This window comes from Salmo salar, chromosome ssa04 (assembly GCF_905237065.1).
Source record: "Salmo salar chromosome ssa04, Ssal_v3.1, whole genome shotgun sequence".
Classification (NCBI taxonomy): Eukaryota; Metazoa; Chordata; class Actinopteri; order Salmoniformes; family Salmonidae; genus Salmo; species Salmo salar.
Window position 1 is genome coordinate 42024598 of NC_059445.1, and position 21577 is coordinate 42046174.

General features: G+C 42.4%; 2 protein-coding genes across 10 annotated transcripts in view; both read left to right on the top strand.

Moving 5' to 3' along the window:
- The first annotated feature begins 10374 nt into the window (after nucleotides 1-10374).
- LOC106603115 (zinc finger protein 316) lies at nucleotides 10375-15078 on the top strand. Its single transcript, XM_014196359.2, has 2 exons — nucleotides 10375-11564; nucleotides 11725-15078. Exons 1-2 carry the CDS (start codon nucleotides 10850-10852, stop codon nucleotides 12696-12698), a joined length of 1689 nt encoding a protein of 562 aa, XP_014051834.1. The 5' UTR covers nucleotides 10375-10849; the 3' UTR covers nucleotides 12699-15078.
- Nucleotides 15079-17067: 1989 nt separating this feature from the next.
- Nucleotides 17068-21577, top strand: part of LOC106603116 (latent-transforming growth factor beta-binding protein 3) — a 38782-nt gene continuing 34272 nt past the window's right edge. For 5 of the 9 annotated variants that reach the window (XM_014196360.2, XM_014196362.2, XM_014196365.2 and 2 more), the window contains exon 1: nucleotides 17070-17851. In XM_014196360.2, coding sequence (XP_014051835.1) covers nucleotides 17611-17851 — 241 coding nt within the window. In that variant the 5' untranslated portion in view covers nucleotides 17070-17610. Of the gene's footprint in view, nucleotides 17852-21577 lie in introns of all 9 variants that reach the window. The other 4 variants (XM_014196366.2, XM_014196363.2, XM_045716942.1 and 1 more) reach the window with 3 other exon arrangements.

Sequence of the window (21577 nt, forward strand, 5' to 3'; positions counted from 1 at the left end):
CTGTAATCGCTGCCAAAGCTGCTTCAACAAAGTACTGAGTAAATGGTCTGAATACTTATGTAAATGTAATATTTCAGTTATCTATTATTAAGACATTAGCAAAAATGGGTAAAAACCTGTTTTCGCTTCGTCATTATGGGATATTTTATGTAGATTGATTAGAAAAAAATATATTTAATACATTTTAGAATAAGGCTATAACCTAACAAAATGTGAAAAAAGTCAAGGGGTCTGAATACTTTCCGAAGGCACTGTATTGTGGATTAGGTACAATGTTGTTGATCCATCGTCAGTTATTTCCTATCACAGCCATTAAACTCTATAACTATTTTAAAATCACCATTGGCCACATGGTAAAATCCCTGAGCGGTTTCTTTCCTCTCCGGCAACTGAGTTAGGGAGGGCGCCTGTATCTTTGTAGTGACTGGGTGTATTGATACACCATCCAAAGTGTAATTAATAACTTCGCCATGATCAAAGAGATATTCAATCTCTACTTTTTTTTACCCATCTACCAATAGGTTCCCTTCTTTGCGAACCATTGGAAAGCTGAAATGAAATGAAAAGCTGAAATGTCTTCAGTCAATAAGTATTCAACCTCTTTGTAAGGGCAAGCCTAAATAAGTTCAGGAGTAAAAATGTGCTTAAACAAGTCACAAAATAAGTTGCATGGACTCACTGTGTGCAATAATCATGTTAACATGACTACCCCCTCTCTGTACCCCACACATACAATTATCTAAATTTGGGCTGTAACAGAACAAAATGTGGGAAAAGGTGTGTGAATAGTTTCTGAAAGCACTGTATGACATTTGAATTATGCCTTAATCAATCAAAAGCCATGGAAATGTGATAAGCGTTGATGACTTTGCCGTTGGTTTGCCGTTTGTGAAGAAAATTAAGACCTTTATTTTCTCAAGAAGAGCGCGCATGACAAGGACAGCTGGAGCGCATCTGACTGGTAGGGCTAAGCATGTCATTGGAAATGGTAAAAAAACATCTCCTACTACAATCCCATTAAAGTGAGATGAGAAGATTATGTTTAATATAGCAATAATGTGATCCATTTTAGTCCAATGAATATTGTAATGCAACATATTGTGGTTGAGCAACATTGCAATATTGACGCATGGTTCATTTTCGAACCTATAGCATTAATTATTCAAATCAACACAAACAAAAGTATGGCTGATAGTACATTTGTTGAAAGTAACGAGCATTACAAACCATGCAATACTCTGCCATCAGCATAATGCAACAGAAACCAGGATTTGAACCAGGCAATGTTTTTCCATTCCTTAATTTTCCAGTGTTGGTGATCACGTGCCCACTGGAGGCACTTCTTCTTGTTTTTAGCTGGTAGGATGCCGGTGTGGTCGTCTGTTGCAATAGCCGATCAGACAAGTTGTGCATTTCGAGATGCGGTTCTGCATAACACTGTTATACTGTACCGTTATTTGCCTGTTTGTGGCCCACCTGTTAGCTTGACGATTCTTGCAGTTCTCCTTCAACCTCTCTTATCAATGAGCTGTTGTCGGCCACAGGACTGCCGCTGACTGGATGTTTTTGGATGCCAGGAGAACGCTACCTGCTCGAATGCATAGTGCCAACTGTAAAGTTTGGTGGAGGAGGAATAATGGTCTGGGGCTGTTTTTCATGGTTCGGGCTAGGCCCTTTTAGTTCCAGTGAAGGGAAATCTTAATGCTACAGCATACAATGACATTCTAGATGATTCTGTGCTTCCAACTTTGTGGCAACAGTTTGGGAAGGCCCTTTCCTGTTTCAGCATGACACTGCCCCTGTGCACAAAGCGAGATCCATACAGAAATAGTTTGTCGAGATCGGTGTGGAAGAACTTAGACTGGCCTGCACAGAGCCCTGACTTCAACCCCATCGAGCACCTTTGGGATGAATTGGAATGCCGACTGCAAGCCAGGCCTAATGCCCAACCTTACTAATGCTCTTGTGGCTGAATTGAAGCAAGTCCCCGCAGCAATGTTCCAACATCTAGTAGAAAGCCTTCCCAGAAGAGTGGAGGCTGTTATAGCAGTAAAGGGGGGACCCACTCTATATTAATGCCCATGATTTTGGAATGAGATGTTCAACGAGCAGGTGTCCACATACTTTTGGTCACATAGTGTATGATTTTCAGATTGAATCAGGCATGACTCAAGTTTAAACACCATCCCAGTCAAAAATGAGTCCTTAGAAAATGCTATTGAGGGTGTCAATAATAAATAATCTAAAAGTCGAGGTTCCTATTTGGGCATGTTATTATTTTGCAGAACAGGAGAAGGTGGTGCCTAATGTTGAGAGGGAAATGTGTATCCAGTGGAACCTGCTGAAGAACAAAGTGTGAAAAACTACAGCAATTCACTATGTGTAACATGAAATGGTGGCCATCAAAAATGACCTGGGATCTCATTGAAATACAACAGAACCCTCATTACCAATGACAGGTACAGCTATAAAACATCTACATAAAACATCAAACATCTACATTAAACATCAACCATCTACTGAAACAGAAAGGATGAATAACTGCCAACTATGTGGTAAATCCATTGCTTCACATTAACAGGACCAATATCAGTCATGGAATGTTACGGTTTCATAGACAAAAGCACATCAGTGGCTTAAAATGTCCTGAGTGTGGAAAGTGTTTCAATATTAAACGTGACTTACATGTTCACGTGAAGATACATTCTGAGGAAAGGCATTTCCCTTGTGAGGAGTGCGGCCAAGCTTATGGCACCGCAGGTCTCAGACATACACATGTCTGTAAGTCACAGTATTAAGGGAGACCATCTGTCTAGTGTGGCAAGGGTTTTAGGCAAATAACCTTTCGGGAATATCACAAACATTCACACAGGAAACAGACCTTATCAGTGCAGACTGTGAGGCTACCTTCAAGACACCCACAGTACTGTCTTCGCACAAGACTATTCATACGGGTGAGAAGCCCTTTCTTTGCCTGCCCTCAGTGTGGCAGGCACTTCCGCCTCCAAAGAAAAGTCACTAACCACCTGGCCACACTCTACCACCAAAGGCCCACTGCACAAGAAGTCAAGGAGAAGCCAATCTAAGAGGTAAAAGGGAGCAGTCAGACTCTGAATTGACCTCAGACTCCCTGTCAGACATACACTCTCTGTCTGACTCCACACCTCAAACCCCCACCAAACAGAGCAGGAGTAAAGGAAAACCCAAGCAGGTGGACTACTAAGGCTGATTGGAACATGTTAGTGTTTTAATGTACTGATGTTCTAAGGATCTGCTCTGATGTGAATATTTTCTTACACGTAGGCCTATTGAGACTTGTCTATTTTGTCCTGTGAAACATAGACGATGCTCCTCTATTTTGAATGCAGTTTAATCTATTTCGTTTTAACCTCATTTTCTCATTAAACCATGCTGTCACCTTAAAATGGGTTTGCTTATTTTGGTCCCCATTAGGTTTCACCCATAGCATAGGCCTACTGTGAGTCCACAACACTGTTGATTAAAAAAATAACTGGATTGGTTTAACCAGTGTGTGTTTTTGTGTTAACAACATGAGTCTTTCTCTTTTGTTCATAAATTAACCTTTTAATTGTATTTTAACATTAAAATTGATTACAAAGTGTATTTTAATGTGTTTTTTTATTCGGCTTACAAACTCTGTATTAAACTGACTATCTTTGACATCAGGCCACACACGACTAAGCCTGGCCTACCTGCCTTATTCCTAACTATGTTTCTGTTGAGAAACGCCAGAGAAAAAAAGCATTTACTAGGTCAGCACAGTTCTATTTCCGTCCCTACTCGGCCCCTAGGAACATAAAGAGATTTCTGAGATCTCATTTATGTTCCTAGCCCAGCTCCTGCCTCCTACCTGCTTTTAGGCCTTTAGGCCCTAGCCGCCCTACCACTTTGATGTGTGGATCTGAAATAATAGGACCTTCCCACTAGGCACAGATGTTAATTCAATGTCCACGTTGGTTCAGTGTAATTTCATTGAAATTACATGGAAACAATGTTGATGCAACCAGTGTGTGCCCAGTGGGTTCTTGATATGTGGGCGCATGACTTGGGGAAATGGCTCGATCCCGAATAAGGACATTGACGTTGCTGATTACAACATCTCAGGTGTGACTGAAAAAGGGGGGAGGGGTGGCTACATATGTGAAATCAACTCTTGTGGCATCATGTTCTTTAACTATCACTATCCCCCAAAATGTGAGCTTTTGGTTATAGATGTGGCCATAATACATTATCCGTTCCACTGCCGGATGCTGTTTGTACTATTTGTAAGTATGTAAAAACCTTTTCTGTCATCTGAATTAGTCATTTTAGGGGATTTTAACTTAGATTGGCTTACCCCGGCCTCAGACCATTTGAATAATATTTGTCTTGACTTTAACCAGGCTCAACTAAGCCTGTTGCCACTCCTATTTGCCACATCTTCAATTTAAGCCTACTAGAGAGCGTGTGCCCTCAGGCCTTGAGGGAAGCTAAAGTCATCCCGCTACCCAAGAATAGTAAAGCCCCCTTTACTGGCTCAAATAGCCAACCAATCAGCCTGTTAACAACCCTTAGTAAACTTCTGGGAAAAATGGTGTTTGACCAGATACAATGCTATTTTACAGTAAACAAATTGACAACAGAATTTCAACATGCTTATAGGGAAGGACACTCAACAAGCACAGCACTTACACAAATGACTGATGATTGGCTGAGAGAAATTGATGATAAAATGATTGTGGGGGCTGTCTTGTTAGACTTCATTGCAGCTTTTGACATTATTGATCATAGTCTGCTGCTGGAAAAACGTATGTGTTATGGCTTTACAACCCCTGCTATAATGTGGATAAAGAGTTACTTGAGGTTGTTCTTTAATGGAAGCCTCTCAAAATATAATCCAGTTAGAATCAGGAATTCCCCAGGGTAGCTGTCCCTTGCTTTTTTACATTTTTACTAGCGACATGCCACTGACTTTGAGTAAAGCCAGAGTTTCTATGTATGCAGATGACTCAACACTATACACGTCTGCTACTACAGCGACTGAAATGACTGCAACACTTAACAAAGAGCTGCTGTAAGTTTCAGAGTGGGTGGCAAGGAATAAGTTAGCCCTAAATATTTCTAAAACTAAAAGCATTGTATTTGGAACAAAACACTCACTAAACCCTAAACCTCAACTAAATCTTGTAATAAATAATGTGGAAATTGAGCAAGTTGAGATGACTAAACTGCTTGGAGTAACCCTGGTTTGTAAAACTGTCATGGTCAAAACATATTGATGCAGTAGTAGCTGAGATGGGGAGAAGTTTGTCTATAATAAAGCGATTCTCTGCCTTCTTAACAACACTATCAACAAGGCAGGTCCTACAGGCCCTAGTTTTGTCGCACCTTGACTACTGTTCAGTCGTGTGGTCAGGTGCCACGAAAAAGTACTTAGGAAAATTGCAATTGGCTCAGAATCGGGCAGCAAGGCTGGACCTTGGATGTACACAGAGAGCTAATATTAATAATATGCATGTCAGTCTCTCCTGGCTGAAAGTGGAGGAGAGATTGACTTCGTCACTACTTTTATTTATGAGAGGTATTGACATGCTGAATGCACTGAGCTGTCTGTCTCAACTACTGGCACACAGCTCGGACACCCATGCATACCCCACAAGACATGCCACAAGAGGTCTCTTCACAGTCCCCAAGTCCAGAACAGACTATGGGAGGCACACAGTACTACATAGAGCCATGACTACATGGAACTCTATTCCACATCAAGTAACTCACGCAAGCAGTAAAATTAGATTAAAAAAAAGATTAAAAAACACCTTATGGAACAGCGGGGTCTGTGAAGCAACACAAACATTGGCACAGACACATGCATACACACACACACACACACACACACACACACACACACACACACACACACACACACACACACACACACACACACACACACACACACTATACATACACATGGATTTAGTACTGTAGATATGTGGTAGTGGTGGAGTAGGGGCCTGAGGGCACACAGTGTGTTGTGAAATCTGTGAATGTATTGTAATGTTTTAAAATTGTATAAACTGCTTTAATTTTGCTGGACCCCAGGAAGAGTAATGGGGATCCATAATAAATACAAATACAGAACTGATTACAAATCCCTACACTGATTAATGTTAAAAATCCAGCAAACTCCTCACTGACTGAAATAATTCCGACAAATAGCCCCCACAAGTACTTGTCTAGTGGTGTCTTTGCTAATGATCTAAGTAATCACTGTCCTATTGAATGTATTAGAGATACCAAACAGATTAACACTGATCCTTGTATCATTTATTTGTTTTATTCCCTACAAGCTTTTCTTCATGATATGTATTACTCTGACCCTTCCTCCATCAGCTGCATGCCTGACTCTGAATCAGCTCTAGATTAAAAATATATATATTATTAAGGGGTGGATCAGCTTAATGATGCAGAAAGAATGTTGCTTCCATCAATGTAATTGTCTGCATCATTTCCAATCCCCCATGTTTTTGGGGGGTAAATATATATATATATATATCCATATACATACACACATGCATACATATACACATATATACATACACATACCTATATAGACACACTCCTTTTTGAATATACCTGTATTATTCCCCAGAAACCTTACCACCCTTCCCCCAATTGGTGTAAACCAATAAACACTTAGGCTTCTACCTTCAGTTTATATATCTTATACACATTTTACAGACACAATCTATTTTACAATAGTTATATTTTGTTTGTTTTTAGTCCTTCCTCTATTTCTGATGTCCATCCAGTTTGATTTCTATTTGTAACTGTGCTATTTCACAAAATATCTGAACCTAAATACATTTTACAGACCCCGTATGTTTTACACTGGTTATCTTGTTGTTATTAGTCCCACCCTTCAGCTCCATTCAACCCCTCCCATCTATCTCTCAATATCATCCATTTTGGATTTCTATTTGCCATATATTTTTCAACTGTGCACTGATGCTTCACAAAAGTATTGAACCTTTCTATTCTCATAGCTTCTACAGATTGTAAATTAAAAATAAACATTTTTGCTAAAATAATTATTATATTATTGATTGCTTGAGTATGGCTTTTCAAATCGGCCAGTATTGCTATCTGCAGCGTTAGTTCTAGGCAAATGTTGCAATTCTTCAGCCATTCCTGAACCTGTGACCAAAAACGAGCTACATATGGACAATACCAAAATAAATGATCTAATGATTCTGCTTCCTCACAGCAGAATCTGCAGAGCTGGGAAGATTGTATCCCCCATACATATAACATTCTATTGGTTGCAATAATTTTGTATAGTAATTTAAATAGAAAAATGTGAAGTTTTGAATCTGGCGTTGTTTTGCGTATCAATTCATAAACCATGTGCCATGGAATGGGTGCATCGAAAATCTCTTCCCAACTATTTTGCAATTTATATGGCACAGCTGTCAGTTTGGATAAGAAGAAACACTGTCTGGCCATTTTTATTGACCTGTCTAAAGCCTTCGATATTGTGGATCACTCAGTAATTATTCAGAGGCTTTGACTAATTGGTTTGGACCAGGCTATGTGTAGCTGGTTTGAAAAGGATTTAAAAGACAGAACACAATGTGTACCCACTGGGCACAGACGTCAATTCAACATCTATTCCACGTTGGTTCAATGTCATTTCATTGAAAGGACTTGGAAACAACGTTGATTCAACCAGTGTCTCCACTGAGTTAGGTAAATCTGCTTTTAGTTGTTTTGCGCCTCATGTGGAATAATCTCCAAAACTCCTTAAAGGGGCAATCTGCATTTGCTACATCCATTTTTGGAGTTATAAATTAATTATATATAGGCCTACCCATTGATCCTTTAAGAATATAACTTAGAAATGCCCCAATGAGCTTAGTTCAACTGTAGTACCATATCAGAACCCAAAATATATATTTTTTAAATTCTCCAATGCTTGTCAACAAAGTAAATGTAAACAAACAATATATTGCCTCAAAGCATGGTTTAAACTATCATTTTGATATCATGGATGGTCAGTCCTTGCATCCATAGATCTGTCTATGAATTTGAGAGTGGTTGCATTTCTCCAGCCACATTCCTCAGCGTTTTACAGAAACAGGGGCGGGGAGTGACTTTGTTATTGTTTCTAATGCTGATTGCTGCTTTAATTCTGGTGGAGTTGGTGCCTGAAGGGCAATTCAGGTGGATGTTGAAGGGCCTTTTTTACTGAAGAATTTGTTTGTTTCATATGATTGTGTTTTGCTTTTCGTGTTTTGTGCAATTGATGTGTATATTATACACTGAACAAAAATACAAACGCAACATGCAACAATTTCTAAGATTTTACTGAGTTACAGTTCATATAAAGTCAATAGAGAGAAATTCATTAGGCCATAATCTATTTATTTCACATGACTAGGCAGGGGCGCACCCATGGGTGGGTCTGAGAGGGCATAGGCCCCCCCACTGGGGAGCCAGGCCCAGCCAATCAGAATGAGTTTTTCAACACAAAAGGTTGTTATTACAGACATAAATACTCCTCAGCCCCCATTACACGTGGTCTGTGGTTGTGAGGCCACATGGAAGTACTGCCAAATTCTCTAAAATGATGTTGGAGGCACAGCATGTGACCAGAGTTGCATGGTAGGAAATCCAGCTCCAAGTCCTTTCCAACAGCTCCGCTAAAACTGCTTGGGCTCACAGGGAAAAAAAATGCTGCTCCAAATTTGCTCCATTCATTAAAATCACAATTTAACCAACATCCATCTATTTTTGTGAATACCAGGACCTATAATATGGTTTTGAAATATTGAAACCAAACCATATGGATTTCAATGAAAAGTATTTGAATAAAGATACATTTAATTTGATTTGAAATTGTGCATATAGGCTGTGACTTACTTAGAATGAAATAGAAATTAAATAAAACATGTAAGTCACCTTGATTTAGCACCTGTGTGTTTTATCAAGTTTCTTTATGAAAATATTTTGTGAACTCCATGACAGTAGCTAAAAGCAAGGGGCTATAGCAGCACACAAGAAGACTACAAATGGATGCTGGGCTGGGCATGCCCTGAGCTAGTGAAGGGAGCACTACTGGAGCTAATAATTGGAGCGGGCGAGAAGGCCAACGCTCCAATCTTTGGGAATCTTGCTCTGTGCTCCAGTCAAATTGGGCACGCTCTACTCCAGCTCTGCTCACATATTATAGTTGGAGGTGACTTATGGTAGAGAAATTAACATTAAATACTCTGGCAACAGCTCTGGTGGACTTTCCTGCAGTCAGCATGCCAATTACATGCTCCCTCAAAACTTGAGACATCTGTGGTATTGTGTTGTCTGACAAAACTATACATTTTAGAGTGGTCTTTTATTGTCCCCATCACAAGATGCACCTGTGTAATGATCATGCTGTTTAATCAGCTTCTTGATATGCCACATCTGTCAGGTGGATGGATTATCTTGGCAAAGGAAAAATGCTCACTAACAGGGATAAGCTTTTTGTGATCTTATATTTCAGCTCATGAAACATGGGTTCAACACTTTACATGTTGCATTTATATTTTTGCTCAGTATAGATAGCCTTTGTATAGTATGGGCTCCTGAGTGGCGCAGCAGTCTAAGGCGTCAGTACAGACCCTGGTTCGATTCCAGGCTGTATCACAACCGGCTGTGATTGGCGAGTCCCATAGGATGGTGCACAATTGGCCCAGCAATGTCTGGGTTAGGGTTTGGCCGGGGTAGGCCGTCATTGTAAAATAATAATTTGTTCTTCAAGGGATTTGATCCCTAAGAAGTTAACTGACTTAACTGCCTAGTTAAATTAAAGGTAAAAAATTGTGTAATTGTTGTTTATTGATGTGTTCATGCAGGTCTTATCTGCGAAAGAGACCGTGGTCTCAGCATGACTCCCTGCTGAAATAAAGGCTTCATAGAAATAAAAAATACATATTATAACGTCTATTCACGAAGCTCCGACCGCTGCCTCAAATGCTCCGTCTAAACGAAAATACGCCTTGGGTGCGATATAATGTTCGAAACATTTGGAACTGACTTTCATATCAGCGAGACATTACCAGGGGTGTATTCATTACGGAAACCATTTACCGTTTAATAACCAAACGGGACGAAACGGGGAGTGACCTACTATAGAAATAAGAATATTCGTATTTATAGTATTCTTATTTCTATGGGACCTACCTTATATTTGTCTAATAGAAACTCTCGTTTGCGTTTTCCGTTTGGAGTCAACGGTTTCTGTTCAAAACGTTTTGCAACAGACGAAACGTTTTGCAACAGAATCGACATCATGACTACACCCCAGAACAGCGGTACGTCATTCATGTGCGACGGTGAAACGCCCCTACGCTACCTAGAAGATGGACGTCGAGCCGCTCTAGGCATTGCGACGAGGATAACTACCTTTTATATAACCGTGCAAGTTTACTCCAGACACGCTTTTAATATAACGTTATAGTAATAACAAACTTATGTTGCTGAATTTGCCAAAACATTTTTATTCATCAATGTCGGTATATTTTGCTTTCTAGCTAGCATTACGGAGTCAATTGACGTTAGCTTGCCTGCTAACGTAGCTAGCCAGCTAGTTAATTTTTTCGGGCTTAACTAACGTCAGTGAGCTAGCTAGCTAACTTGTCAATAACTAAGTTGACGCATTGTCATCACTATGATAGTAACAGGTACGTAGGATTGCTTAAGGCTAGCTACTTCTCTCTCACGTTAGATTAACTAAGTTCAAAGAATTTGCTAGCTATTGAAGTTGCGTTATTCTCAGGCGGCGCTAGCTTGTCACCGTAGTAACTACCTAGCTATGGCATCTAGGCGAGGAAATTGTAATAGCGGCGTGGATTCTCCGTTGAGTATCAATAGCACAACCGGTGGTCCTAATCGTAAACAAAGTATAATCAACGCCCCAAACAGATCTGGGACGACTCCTTGTTATGATCGTAAAGTAGGGAAGGCTGAGTATGGGCACCAAGCATGCCAGGGCAACATGACTGTATCCTCACTGAAGACACGTCTAGCCCCGACCATTCAAACCACGTTAACCGCTGCTGTTGATACCCTCTTGGGCGAGGTAGTACTTGTACTCAACGAGACCCAACAAGAGCTGGTTAACAAGGAGCAGGAGAACGAACGACTCAAAGTGGAATTGAGGACGTTACAGGAATGCCTTAGCAGCGCTCAAAAGTTAATTGACCAGTTGCAAATTCCTTTCCCTGGTGCACAGAGCATGGGTCAGTCGGTTTTCGCCCCATCTCTCACATCTATTGGCTCTATGAACACAGCTATGGACAGGGACCGCCAGAGCAATCGTAATGTGAACGGTGCGGACGGCCGGTGTGTTTCAGGGGTCGACCTAGAGATGGGTGGCTCTCTCACTGAGTCTCTGCATGGTTATGACTCCAGGGATGACTATAAAATGTGTCAGCTCTCAATCCAATCAGATGGCTCTGTGACCAACCATTCTATGGACTCCTATGCTGCCAACACACCTAACATCTGCTCTGACCCCAGCCGGCCAGGTAAATTATTCCTATTTGTCATAAGGCAATCAAATGTTTATATATTGATATAAAGAGGGAGAATATCATTACCAATTTGTTGTAGCTCATTTGGAATGAATGGAAACATGCAATTTCTATGTGCTTCTGACATCCCTTTCTGTTATTTTGTACTAAACAGATGAGAGGCGGCAGCAGCAGGGGACCCAAGCAGTAGGACCAAGGTTTGAGATCAAAGAAGAGCAAGGGCCTGGTACAAGTTCAGGTCCAGGGCAGACCTGCAGTAGAGGGGCAGGGCTGAGGAGCGCCGGGGGTGCTGGTGGTGGTGAGCAGACTGCCCCGAATGTGGATGATCTGGGATACATCCATGTTGTGGAGCAGGAGGGGTCATCACGCTCCAGCAGCTACTCTCTCCGCCAACCTAAACCCATGCGGCCACGTGCTGCTACCTTTGGTCCGGCTCAGGGGGGACTGGCAGGACAGAAAGTGGTGTTGAGGTCCCCTGGAGCAGTAGGAAGTGACAGCATGTCCCCGGGTAGGGCAGGAGGGACAGCAGGACCATCCACTTCTCCAGGAGATCCAGACGCAGATCGCCCCCACCATTGTCTGGAGTGTGGGAAGACCTTCCGCCTCATCTCCAGCCTGAAGAAGCACATCCGCATCCACACGGGAGAGAAGCCCTACCCATGTGGGGTGTGTGGCCGCCGCTTCCGGGAGTCGGGGGCCCTGAAAACCCACCTTCGCATTCACACTGGCGAGAAGCCCTACTCCTGCTCTGATTGCCCTAAAATCTTCCGCCACCTAGATGGCCTGCGCAAGCACCAGCGCACCCACACTGGTGACAAGCCCTACGTGTGTGCCATCTGTGGCAAGCGTCTGAGCCGACTGCAGCACCTGAAGCACCACCAGCGCATCCACACCGGAGAGAAACCCTGCAGCTGCCCCTTCTGCAACCGCACCTTCAAGGAGCCGGCGGCGTTGCGCAAGCATGTCCGCACTCACCGTGAAGAGTCTGGCAACATGGAGGCAGGCGTGGGAGAGGATCCGGACCCAGACGCCCTGGACAACATCAACAGCCTCCACCCTGCTGCCCCCTCCCCTCAGATGAGGTTTGATGAGTGGGGAGCCGAAGGGGATGATGTGGACTGTGTGTAGGATGGGCTCATCCTTCTGCCTACAGCATTAGAGCATGACGTTGAAAGAGTCTTCCTATTCCATTACTGTACTGTGTGAGAAAGCCTCCATTCCTTTCCTGAGAAACAGGCTGTGTATCTACTTCCTTAGTGTTGTCCAGTGAACAGGGTAGCCTATTCTTTTCAGAGACACTTCATGTGCCTGTCTGACCCTCTGACACATCTACCCTTTAGTGCTTTATATAATCTTAGAAATGTGAAAGTAGTTTATACAATATGAAATGTACCTATGTATCATGTCCCCCTTTCTCTCGTTGCTAATGACCCTACAATACAACTCCCAACAACCTACCTAAACTGTGTTCGAATACTCATACTTAACATACTATTTGTGATGTAAATTGAGTATGTATTATGCTTATTGTTCATAGTATGGATATAATTAGTATGCCTAAAGTTCCCGAATGTCGTACTACATTTGCCAAAATATGAAGTATAGAAGCAGTGGACACTGATTCCATGCTTATAGGGCCCATAATGCAATTCTTCAGAAAATGGGTGTGGCTTAACCATTTGTTTTTTAACCTTTATTTAACTATGCAATTCAGTTAAGAACATATTCTTATTTTCAATGACAGCCTAGGAATAGTGGGTTAACTGCTTTGTTCAGGGGCAGAACGACAGATTTTTACCTTGTCAGCTCGGGGATTCGATCTTGCAACCTTTCGGTTACTAGTCCAACGCTCTAACCACCAGGCTACCTGCCGCCCCAGATTTGAAGAAAATGGCAGAAAATATGCAGCCAAGTCCAACGAGAGAGGATACAAATTCATTGCTTTAACTAATTATGACAAATGTTAAGAAAATGTTGACCAATGTAATGACTTTTCAAATAAGTTACGTTACATGTTATATTGGCTGACAATTGTTAGCTGCTCGAGCCTTACCAACCGCATAGCATTACAGCAGTTGCTTGTATGTTCTGCCATGTTGGCTACCTACCTAATGTTAGTTGGCTAATAATATAGCGAACTTGCCAGTATATTAACAATATGTTATCTAACTAACTACCCAACGTTTATTGACTTGATTATTCACGTCATTCTTAGCATAGCTAAGTGGTAGTCGTTGTGCGTTCTCAATGGACATTCTTAATGAAGTCTTAAGATGTCAAGTTAGTAATTTGTTATGCTAGCAAGCAGCAATCTCCGGTAGACAGGAGAAGCGCTAGTATGTTCAACTGAAAGGATACCGTTCGTTTACAGTATACTAAAATGAAATTGTAGTATACACTCTTTAAGTATGTGTACAGTATGTTAGTTTGGGTATTCGAACACAGCTCTAGTGTATAACAGCCATGTGGCTGCTGGAAATACAAATCCTTTAAGGTGCTCGTCGTATGTATTTTGAGACGGAATGGATGCAACCGGCAGATAGCCTGGTGGTAAGAGCGTTGGGCCAGTAACCGAAAGGTTGCTGGATCGAATCCCCGAGCTGACAAGGTAAAAATCTGTCCTTCTGCCCGCTGTTCCCCAGTAGGCCGTCATTGTAAATAAGAATTTGTTCAATAAAGGTTAAATAAATACAAAAACATGTCCAAATGAACAGTTAATTAACTACTATTAGTGCCACCGCCATGGTGACGTTAATCTGAGATTCATCATTGTGACGTTACCATAAACAAATCCAACTTCAGAGAGAGTAGAAGGCCTTACTAACACCTACCCCACACATACTGATAAACAACTGCATACATGTACCAGTTGGGAAATCCCTCTTCTTTCATGCAGCGTGATAGCTGTGTCCTACTCTCTTTGTCAGAAGTTGCTGCTTATAGTCATGTCATATTGCTGAATGTTCCTTTAACTATTAATGCCACTATGTAATGTAAATATGTAATCACTTGCAATTGTTCCCAATTCTTTCTGGTGTTGATTGGCCCATTCAGATAAAAGGGGAACCCTCTTTATCTGAAGGGGTGTCTGTCTGATCAGAGCACACTTCTAGTTTCAGCCTTTTAAAGCTGTCAATCTCTTTCCCAGTGTATGATCCTTGTGAACTAGACTTGGTCCATCTGCAATTATGGAAAAATGTACATTACCGTTGACAATATTGGAAATATTCTTTAAAATGCAATGCTGGAGTTACATCCAGCATGCGTAGTGGGTTCTCTGGACCCAAGGTAACAGGGTCATGTACCGCATTCTGTGGTTACTTTTGCACGTCAATATTGAACAAATTGTTATATTTTTCTTCCTGCTAAGAATTTGGTATGAAATGTTAAAGAACATGATTTTGTTATTACTTGTCCTCCTGTGTTTAAAATGTATTTGGACCCATCTGATGCATAAAGTTACTTTGTCTTAATGTTACCTATTAAAGGACCTTTGTTGATATTGTCACCTTTTAGTTCTTGTATGTAATCAATAAGAGAATGTTTATTGATCTTGCTGTGAGGGCTTGAGCTTGCAACATACTCTGTTTTCCACAATGTTTATGGGGATTAGTGGTGGAACAATTTCAAGTCAACAGTGGCGCTCGGGCACATTAAATGTAAGATGTTCCTGGTTAACAGAGGCAGAGTTGAACACAGCGCCCTGTGGTCTCTCTGGTGTGGTCAGACTGGTGTTGTTCTGATCCGCTCTCGTTTTCCACACATGCAACCAAAGTGGTGACCCTCCCTGACGGATATGACCGGGCTGACACACCCTCACCCACAGACTACTTACAATGACACACACACAGCCCCCCCCCTATGGATTGATTATATTGACGTCTCATGCACACAAAAAACAGCCACACACTCCCTGCTTTTTCCACAGGGCCCTCGTCATAAACGTTGATGACATGCTAGTAGGCTGGGTCACAGGATATGACTGGAGAAGCACCATATTTAACATAATCAGGCCCATGGAAAACCAGTAGCATCTAAAGGTTAGATAAATAGAAAATCACTGCCAACCACAGTCAAACACTTCCATCCCTCCTCAGACTTAGGCACAGCAGTCCCTCCTTGTTTACCCAGTCCCACTGAAATGCCAGTGCTGACCTCGGTGATGTCTGTAAGCCCACAGCCTCCACCATGCCACAGCCCTGTGGTCTTAACAGTCTGTCCCACTGGTACCACTGACCCAGTCTGGTGGTGTTCTGGCATTCACTGGGTTGTTGTAATGACAGTTACAGTAGCCTTACTACTTGGTCTGTAAGTAATAAATAACCAATGAGTTTACAAAGGGGGCAATTTATAATACCTGGAATTCCTTTGTCCTCCATGGGACTAAAGACATTAGGCAATGACTATACCCCTCCTTTCTATAGCTGTGACTCCCTCAGTCTTGTCATGAGTGGCAGTCAGAAATCAGACCTTTGATAGTCTTCTGTCCGCTCTGCGTGCAGGTGGCAGTACCCTGATTGTGTTATTGTATTCCTGACTCTCCATTTCTCATCAGTCTAGTCTGTAAGTACCTCTCTCCCGTTCTAATGTAAAAAGCAGGACTGGGCTGTGAGTTGGGTATTAGTTTAGTTGGGGAGGGAGGCAGTGGACAACAGCTCTTTGTCTAGTTTGTGTGTTTGTGGTGTGAGTGAATGTGCTTGAGTAGGTGTGCTACAGCTCGACTGGCTTCTAGTTTTGTACGCTTCTGTGAGTGGTTGTTTTATTCGATTGTGAGTATGCATGTGAGTGTGTTTTGTGCAAGTGTCTGTCTTGGCAGTGGATGTCGCTGTGAGGAGAGAAGCACAGGCAGAGAAATGTAAGTGCAGCCTGTGAACTCTCCAGGCCCATGCAGTCATTTCCTTTAGCAACTGAGAGCAAATATTCATACTTTTTGTAGAGGAAGTGACTCAACCCTCTCCCCAACTCTCACTTTCTCTTTCTGGCCCATCACATGAACCCACCGGATGACATTCCTGACCCCAACTGTACACCTTTGACTGATTGTGAAGGTTAGCTAATGGTGTGGGTGTGTGGTCTGTAAGTGAATGGGGAAATGTGGTAATGCTCTGTTATGTCATGCTGTCTTTATATTTCACTACTAAATACAGTAACAATCGATATACTTTGATTGGATAGCTGGATTTGGCGCTGTTACTTTCTCACCCAGTCGTTGTATGGTGTCACATCTATACCAATATTTGTCATTTATTTAATAGTCTAGATTTGAGATAGGCTTAAATTATGAGAGCTGATGTTTTTTTTGTAAATTGAGTTTTGTCAACAGGCACCTCTTTTCCTCCCACAACTGTAACTGTAAGCCATATGATGCTCTACTTTCCCCTGAACGGAGAGCTGTTTCGTACAGTTGGCATTCACACTTGATTTCGAGGTGTTTTCCAGAGCGACACGCACAGCTGTGCCATTATCGTTCCTTGGTTAGGGGGTGTTAGGAGAAATAACCAACAACGAAACCACTTTCAGCTTAGCTCCTGCGCTGCCTGGCCTGCTGCCAGCTCTTTCTGGAGAGGATTGGCTTGGCTCCCTCTCCCTCTCTCCTCCCTTCTTTCCCAAACCAAGATACGCACACAGTAACCATCCAAGCAACAGCAGGGAGAAAGGAGAGCGAGAAAGCGGGTAGGGAAATGAGAAAGTTCTCTCGGTAACTTTTGGGTCCTGTATTTTAGTTAAAATAAAAATGCCATACATTTTACTGTTCGGAATGAATCATTTTTATATGCGGGGAGACTGAAATTGGCTGTTTTCAAGTGCAGGAGGGAAGCAGTACACCACTGAAGTTTTCTCAGCACTTTTTTCGTTGTATGAGGCACCTTTATAATCAACATTTTGGAATACCTCCGGAAGTTAGTCGGTTGTTTTCTGGGTTCGAGTGAAAGGAATACAGAGTCCCTTGGTGTTTTGTTCTGAACAGTCTTTAACAGCATTACATTTTGACACCGTGAATGCCCCCTTCTCTTTGCGCACGGCGGTGAAGGATGCCAGGATGCCTTCTCTGATCATTTCCCATCTGCTCGTAATCTGGCTGGGTGTCCAGAGGCTGGCCTGGTGCGCAGAGCGCACATCCACCCGGGAGCGCTTCAAAGTGGTCATCGCCCCTCTCATCTGCAAGAGGATTTGTTTAAAAGGCCAGTGCCAGGACACTTGTGAGCAGGGCAACAACACCACACTGATAGGCGAGAACGGACAGTCAGCGGATACTCTCACAGGGCCTGGATTCAGAGTGGGTGAGTGGTGATGCGATGATAAACAATAATGCTTTTCTTTTCTTTACAGAAATAAAGATTATGTTGCTTACCCTGGCCTAATTATGCTGTTTTCTTTTTTAATTCTAATCCATGAACAATATCAGTCCTTGTAGGGAAGAAAATACACATAGACCCATAGGCCTTAATCATCAGAATCAAAATGACCATTGCATTGCTCAGACATGGCTCATTGGCATATTTCAGATTTTCCCCCTTCTCTAATCTCTTGCCCACATTGTCTGGCTGGCATGAGTTTAGTCTTTCTGAACAGTGTCGGATGAAATATTGTAAACCATGGCTCCTGGGCCTATACGTTTACATTCTGGAGCCTACATTGGAGTTTACTTAGCCAACTAAACTCAACTCCACGATTTACGACTAGTGTGGGCGGACTGGAGCTCCAGCATCACATAAAATGAAAGTTGAGTTTTATCTGCTAGAGTTTACTGTTCCCTCTCCCACTGCCCAGTATAAAGCTGCGACCAGCAACCATTCAGTCAACACACTCTCACAATGATAACAATTTTACCAGGATTGTGTTTTAAAAGCACCCTTGCCAGTTTACATTTGAATTATCTACTGTGATATCTACAGGCTAGCAGCAGTTGTCAGACACAATAAATACACTGAGTGTACAAAAAATTAGGAACACCTGCTCTTTCCGTGACATAGCCCGACCAGGTTAAAGCTATGAGCCCTTATTGATGTCAGCTGTTAAATACACTTCAATCAGTGTAGATGAAGGGAGGAGACAGGTTAAATAATGTTTTAAGCCTTGAGACAATAGAGCCCCACAGTGGAGGTTTCATAATACCCATAAAACCTAGTGGTCCAACAGGGAAATGGTTCCAATCGTTTTTCCATCATTCATTTTTCCCAAAGGGAATTTTAAAAACACAAAAAATAAGGGTTGTGTTTCGTGTAAGCTTACCCTGGCGTGACGTTTTGATAACCATGTAAATCTCTCGGACAAGGTGACTTTTATCAATATCTTTGGCTCTATTTACTCTTAGATTCAAAAATGCTAATTAGCATCAAAGTAGACATCATGCAAGACTACAAATCCCTGCAAGCTCCTGCACGTCAGCTCTACCTGGCACCTTTGCTAACAGGTTCATTTAAAGAAAGCCATTTGATTAAATAATACATTTAGCTAAAATTAGATAGATAATTCAGAGATTCTTACCTTTGCCTTGATATGGCAGTCACGTCCATATCATCATGGCATTTGTAGTTCTTTATGATAGCCACATTAGCAGCTAATTAGCATTTCATTTGTTGGGGGTAAATACAGGCGAATATATTGATAAGAGTCACCTTGTCCTAGAGAGATTTACACGGTTGTCAAAACGTCATGCCAGGGTAAGCCTACACAAAACACAGCCCTTATTTTAAATGTTTCTAAAATCCCCTATGGGAAAAATGAATGATTGAAAAACAATTGGAACCATTTCCTTGTTTGATTGTGCCTTTGAACGGGGTATGGTAGTAGGTGCCATGCGCACCGGTTTGAGTGTGTCAAGAACAGCAATGCTGCTGGGTTTTTCACGGTCGACAATTTCCCGTGTGTATCAAGAATGGTCCACCACCCAAAGGACATCCAGCCAACTTGACACAACTGTGGGAAGCATTGGAGTCAACAAGGTGCGAACATCCCTGTGGAACGCTTTCGACACCTTGAAGAGTCCATACCATGAATAATTGAGGCTGTTCTGAAGGAACAGGAAGGTGTTCCTCTTTGTTTTGTACACTCAGTGTATTTAATGATTACCCCACAGCAACTCACCCAAGCCTTCCCCATTTCTCCTTCTCCCAAATCCAGTCAGCTGATGTTCTGAAAGAGCTGCAAAATCTGGACCCCCACAAATCAGCCGGACTAGACAATCTGGACCCTTTCTTTCTAAAATTATCTGCCAAAATTGTTGCAACCCCTATTACTAGCCTGTTCAACCTCTCTTTCGTGTTGTCTGAGATTCCCAAAGATTGGAAAGCACCTGCGGTCATCCCCCTCTTCAAAGGGGGGGACACTCTTGACCCAAACTGCTACAGACCTATATCTATCCTACCCTGCCTTTTTAAGGTCTTCGAAAGCCAAGTTAACAAACAGATCACCGACCATTTCGAATCCCACCGTACCTTCTCCGCTATGCAATCTCGTTTCAGAGCTGGTCATGGGTGCACCTCAGCCACGCTCAAGGTCCTATACGATATCTTAACCGCCATCGATAAGAAACAGTACTGTGCAGCCATATTCATTGACCTGGCCAAGGCTTTCGACTCTGTCAATCACCACATCCTCATCGGCAGACTCAACAGCCTTGGTTTCTCAAATGATTGCCTCGACTGGTTCACCAACTACTTCTCCGACAGAGTTCAGTGTGTCAAATCTGAGGGCCTGTTGTTCGGGCCTCTTGCAGTCTCTATGGGGGTGCCACAGGGTTCAATTCTTGGGCCGACTCTCTTCTCTGTATATATCAATGATGTCGCTCTTGCTGCTGGTGAGTCTCTGATCCACCTCTACGCAGACGACACCATTCTGTATACTTCTGGCCCTTCTTTGGACACTGTGTTAACAACCCTCCAGACGAGCTTCAATACCATACAACTCTCCTTCCGTGGCCTCCAACTGCTCTTAAATACAAGTAAAACTAAATGCATGCTCTTCAACCGATCGCTGCCTGCACCTGCCCGCCCGTCCAGCATCACTACTCTGGACGGTTCTGACTTAGAATATGTGGACAACTACAAGTACCTAGGTTTCTGGTTAGACTGTAAACTCTCCTTCCAGACTCACATAAAACATCTCCAATCCAAAGTTAAATCTAGAATTGGCTTCCTATTTCGCAACAAAGCCTCCTTCACTCATGCTGCCAAACATACCCTCGTAAAACTGACCATCTTACCGATCCTCGACTTTGACGATGTCATGTACAAAATAGCCTCCAACACCCTACTCAACAAATTGGATGCAGTCTATCACAGTGCCATCCGTTTTGTCACCAAAGCTCCATATACTACCCACCACTGCGACCTGTACGCTCTCGTTGGCTGGCCCTCGCTTCATACTCGTCGCCAAACCCACTGGCTCCAGGTCATCTACAAGACCCTGCTAGGTAAAGTCCCGCCATATCTCTGCTCACTGGTCACCATAGCTGCACCCACCCGTAGCACACGTTCCAGCAGGTATATCTCACTTGTCACCCCAAAAGCCAATTCCTCCTTTGGCCGCCTCTCCTTCCAGTTCTATGCTGCCAATGACTGGAATGAACTACAAAAATCTCTGAAACTGGAAACACTTATCTCCCTCACTAGCTTTAAGCACCAGCTGTCACAGCAGCTCACAGATCACTGCACCTGTACATAGCCCATCGATAAATAGCCCAAACAACTACCTCTTCCCCTACTGTATTTATTTATTTATTTAGCTCCTTTGCACCCCAGTATTTCTACTTTGCACACTCATCTACTGTCAAATCTACCATTCCAGTGTTTTAATTGCTATATTGTATTTACTTCGCCACCATGGCCTATTTATTGCCTTTACCTCCCTTATCTCACCTCATTTGCTCACATTGTATATAGACTTATTTTTCTACTGTATTATTGACTGTATGCTTGTTTTACTCCATGTGTAACTCTGTGTTGTTATATGTGTTGAACTGCTTTGCTTTATCTTGGACGGGTCACAATTGTAAATGAGAACTT

Bases quoted from the DNA above. Each gene is read 5' to 3' on its own strand.
- LOC106603115 (XM_014196359.2), top strand. From the start codon at position 10,850: ATGGCATCTAGGCGAGGAAATTGTAATAGCGGCGTGGATTCTCCGTTG. The intron at 11,565-11,724 runs GTAAATTATTCC...TGTACTAAACAG, and splicing joins CTCTGACCCCAGCCGGCCAG to ATGAGAGGCGGCAGCAGCAG.